General features: G+C 42.7%; 1 protein-coding gene across 1 annotated transcript; it reads right to left on the bottom strand.

Annotated features, from left to right (window-relative positions):
- Nucleotides 1-945: 945 nt before the first annotated feature.
- LOC104944501 (rho guanine nucleotide exchange factor 12-like) lies at nt 946-2,518 on the bottom strand (the record flags this gene model as incomplete). Its single annotated transcript, XM_010770043.1, has 4 exons — nt 2,385-2,518; nt 1,577-1,609; nt 1,142-1,256; nt 946-1,051 (listed from the first exon to the last, which is right to left on the bottom strand). Coding segments are annotated over exons 1-4 (379 nt in total), but the record flags the coding sequence as incomplete, so codon positions are not given.
- Between the last annotated feature and the right edge of the window lie 75 nt (nt 2,519-2,593).

The following is a 2,593-nucleotide window of genomic DNA, read 5'->3' as shown; positions in this document are numbered from 1 at the left end:
AATCTGATCGGATCTGATTGAGATTAAAAGTTTTGAACTCCTGGGCCCTGGTGATTATTTCGCAGATAAACCTAGTAACCACGCCCCCTTTAAAAGGAACGGAGCCATAAGATCCGGCTCCCTTCAAAGAGCCATAATTCCCATCACTAGTAGATTCATGTTTGTAGGAATATGTAAAAGCCACACCATTGAAAACTAATGATACAAACCATATTAACACGTGGTCACACTCAAAAAACACTTTTTCTAACATTAATATTGCTTTAAAATGATTTTTAAAGCATGTTTTATGCTCTAACGGCCAGTCCACACAGCGGCGTGCGTTGAAGCTTCAACGCTAATGCCCATTCACTTTGAATGCCATCATCCAATCAAATCATATGCCAGTACAAGCTCTAGCCAATCAAACCGCGTGCTTGTGTGTCAGGGGCGGGAGATTCCTGTGATTGGTTGTTGGTCGAGTTTCAGACACGCCCACCGGCAAGCGATAATGCACGCCGCCGTGTGGACAGGCCGTTAGGATTTAACACTTTTTACTTTCAACATTTGTATTTTTTTGTAGGGTCCTTGTCGGCAACACAAAGGAAATGTCAGGGCTTGGGGAGGGGGTAAGATCGAGTGAAAAGACTCAATATTTCCAAGTTTAAAGGGGTACATCAAAGAGAAGGAAACTCTATTCTATGAAAATTAAAAACCCAAAACGTGCTTATTATCCAAGATCACAAAATCAAAGTGTAATATTCTATTGTTTTTTCTCATAATTATTTACAAATGTATTCATTTCATTAAATATCACCCCCTCCCATGGACTCTGTATTTTATATTGACCTACAATGGCACTCGTTTGACATTCATAACCTCGTGGGTTCTGTGATATCTAAAAAACGGTATCAATAACAACAATAAACAACAAACTCGGTGGTAAAACGTTATTCTCCCTCTCACCTGAGGTGGAGTCGACTCGGCTCAGACGTCGAGGCGGGCCGAGGATGTTGGGAAACCGAGGCTTCTTCACTTTCTCCTCTCCCTCCTTCTCTGGTTTTAGGCTCTTCTGCTCGTTAGAAATGAAACACATTAGAAGTACTTCCTGAAAGGGGCTGCATGTGATCTCATAAGATGATTGTGTGACGAGGGGTCGGACCTTGATCTTGGGCAGGAAGTTGATTCGAGCTCGTTTGTGTTCGAGGCCTCGAGGCTCCTTCACTCTCACCCCGAGGTGCTTCATGTAGGTGAGCATCACGTACTGCATCGTTTGGCTGATGACATATTATAGGATATGGTGTGACAATATGTACTCATTTGCAGATTTCATCACACAACATGTTGCAAAAACACACATGTAGAGAAAGTAAGAGTAAAAATAAACCCTAAGAAGACCTTTTATCCAACAGGGTTACTGCAGCTTGACGTACGTTACATTTAAAACCCATTTAATGCGGCTTAAAATCTAATTTAAGGCCAATTATAAACCGTTTTCTATCTGCTATCTGGATATGTGCAACGTCAATGCAAGACACTTTGGGGGAATGAATAAAAAATGTATAATTATTGATATAAAAACTCTCTTTCTTCTCACCACTTCTCCTCTTCTGTGGGCTGTGACGGCAACCTGCAACAGGAAACTCAGGGTTAGCAAACGACCATTGATAAGGCTTGGTTTGTTGCTGTTGTTGTTGTTGTTGTGACTCTAAACCAATGCAGCATTGTATGTCTACCCTGCACACATAGAACGCACATCTTTTTATGGACTTTTTCTCGTTTAAATGAATATCTCTAGGAACAAATCTGCAGTTTCTTCATGAAAAAAAGTCTAATTTCTGTCCAATAGCTACCATGTCATGTGACCCATGTCATGTGACCCAGTGGCCTCCAAGTCAATGCAGCATTGTATTACTGCTCTGGAAAAGTAGGACACACATCTTTTTATTGCATCTTAGTCCGATTATCTCTCTAATATGAATATTTCTATGGAGAAATGTGCAGATTGCTGATTGAAATTCCGGATTCTTTTGCAATAGCTTCCATATAATGTGACCCGGTGACTCCAAATCAATGCAGCATTTGTATGAATACACTGGAGTTGAATAATTACATGCGTGTGTACCAGTCTATGTATGTGTGTGTGTGTGTGTGTGTGTGTGTGTGTGTGTGTGTGTGTGTGTGTGTGTGTGTGTGTGTGTGTGTGTGTGTCTCTGTCTATGTGTCTGCGTGTGTGCGTGAGAGTGTGTGTTTGTGCGTGCGTGCGTGTGTGTCTGTCTATGTGTGTGTGTGTGTGTGTGTGTGTGTGTGTGTGTGTGTGTGTGTGTGTGTGTCTCTGTCTATGTGCCTGCGTGTGTGTCCATGTGTCTGCGTGTGTGTGTGTTTGTGTGTGTGTGTGAGCTCACAGGATGTCCTCTATCTTGGGCAGTATGTTTTCGGCGCAGCAACATTCCCTCTCCAGATTCTGAGGGTCTTTTCCTCCGTCTGAGTCCAGCTTCGACAGCTCGTCTTCAGCCAGAGTCAGACCCATGCTGCGCTTCTGTCTACACACACACACACACACACACACACACACACACACACACACACACACACACACACACACACACACACA

The sequence above is a fragment of the Notothenia coriiceps genome, unplaced genomic scaffold (genome assembly GCF_000735185.1).
Source record: "Notothenia coriiceps isolate Sejong01 unplaced genomic scaffold, NC01 NC01_scaffold00008265, whole genome shotgun sequence".
NCBI classification, from domain to species: domain Eukaryota; kingdom Metazoa; phylum Chordata; class Actinopteri; order Perciformes; family Nototheniidae; genus Notothenia; species Notothenia coriiceps.
This window is presented reverse-complemented; position numbering and strand designations above follow the sequence as displayed.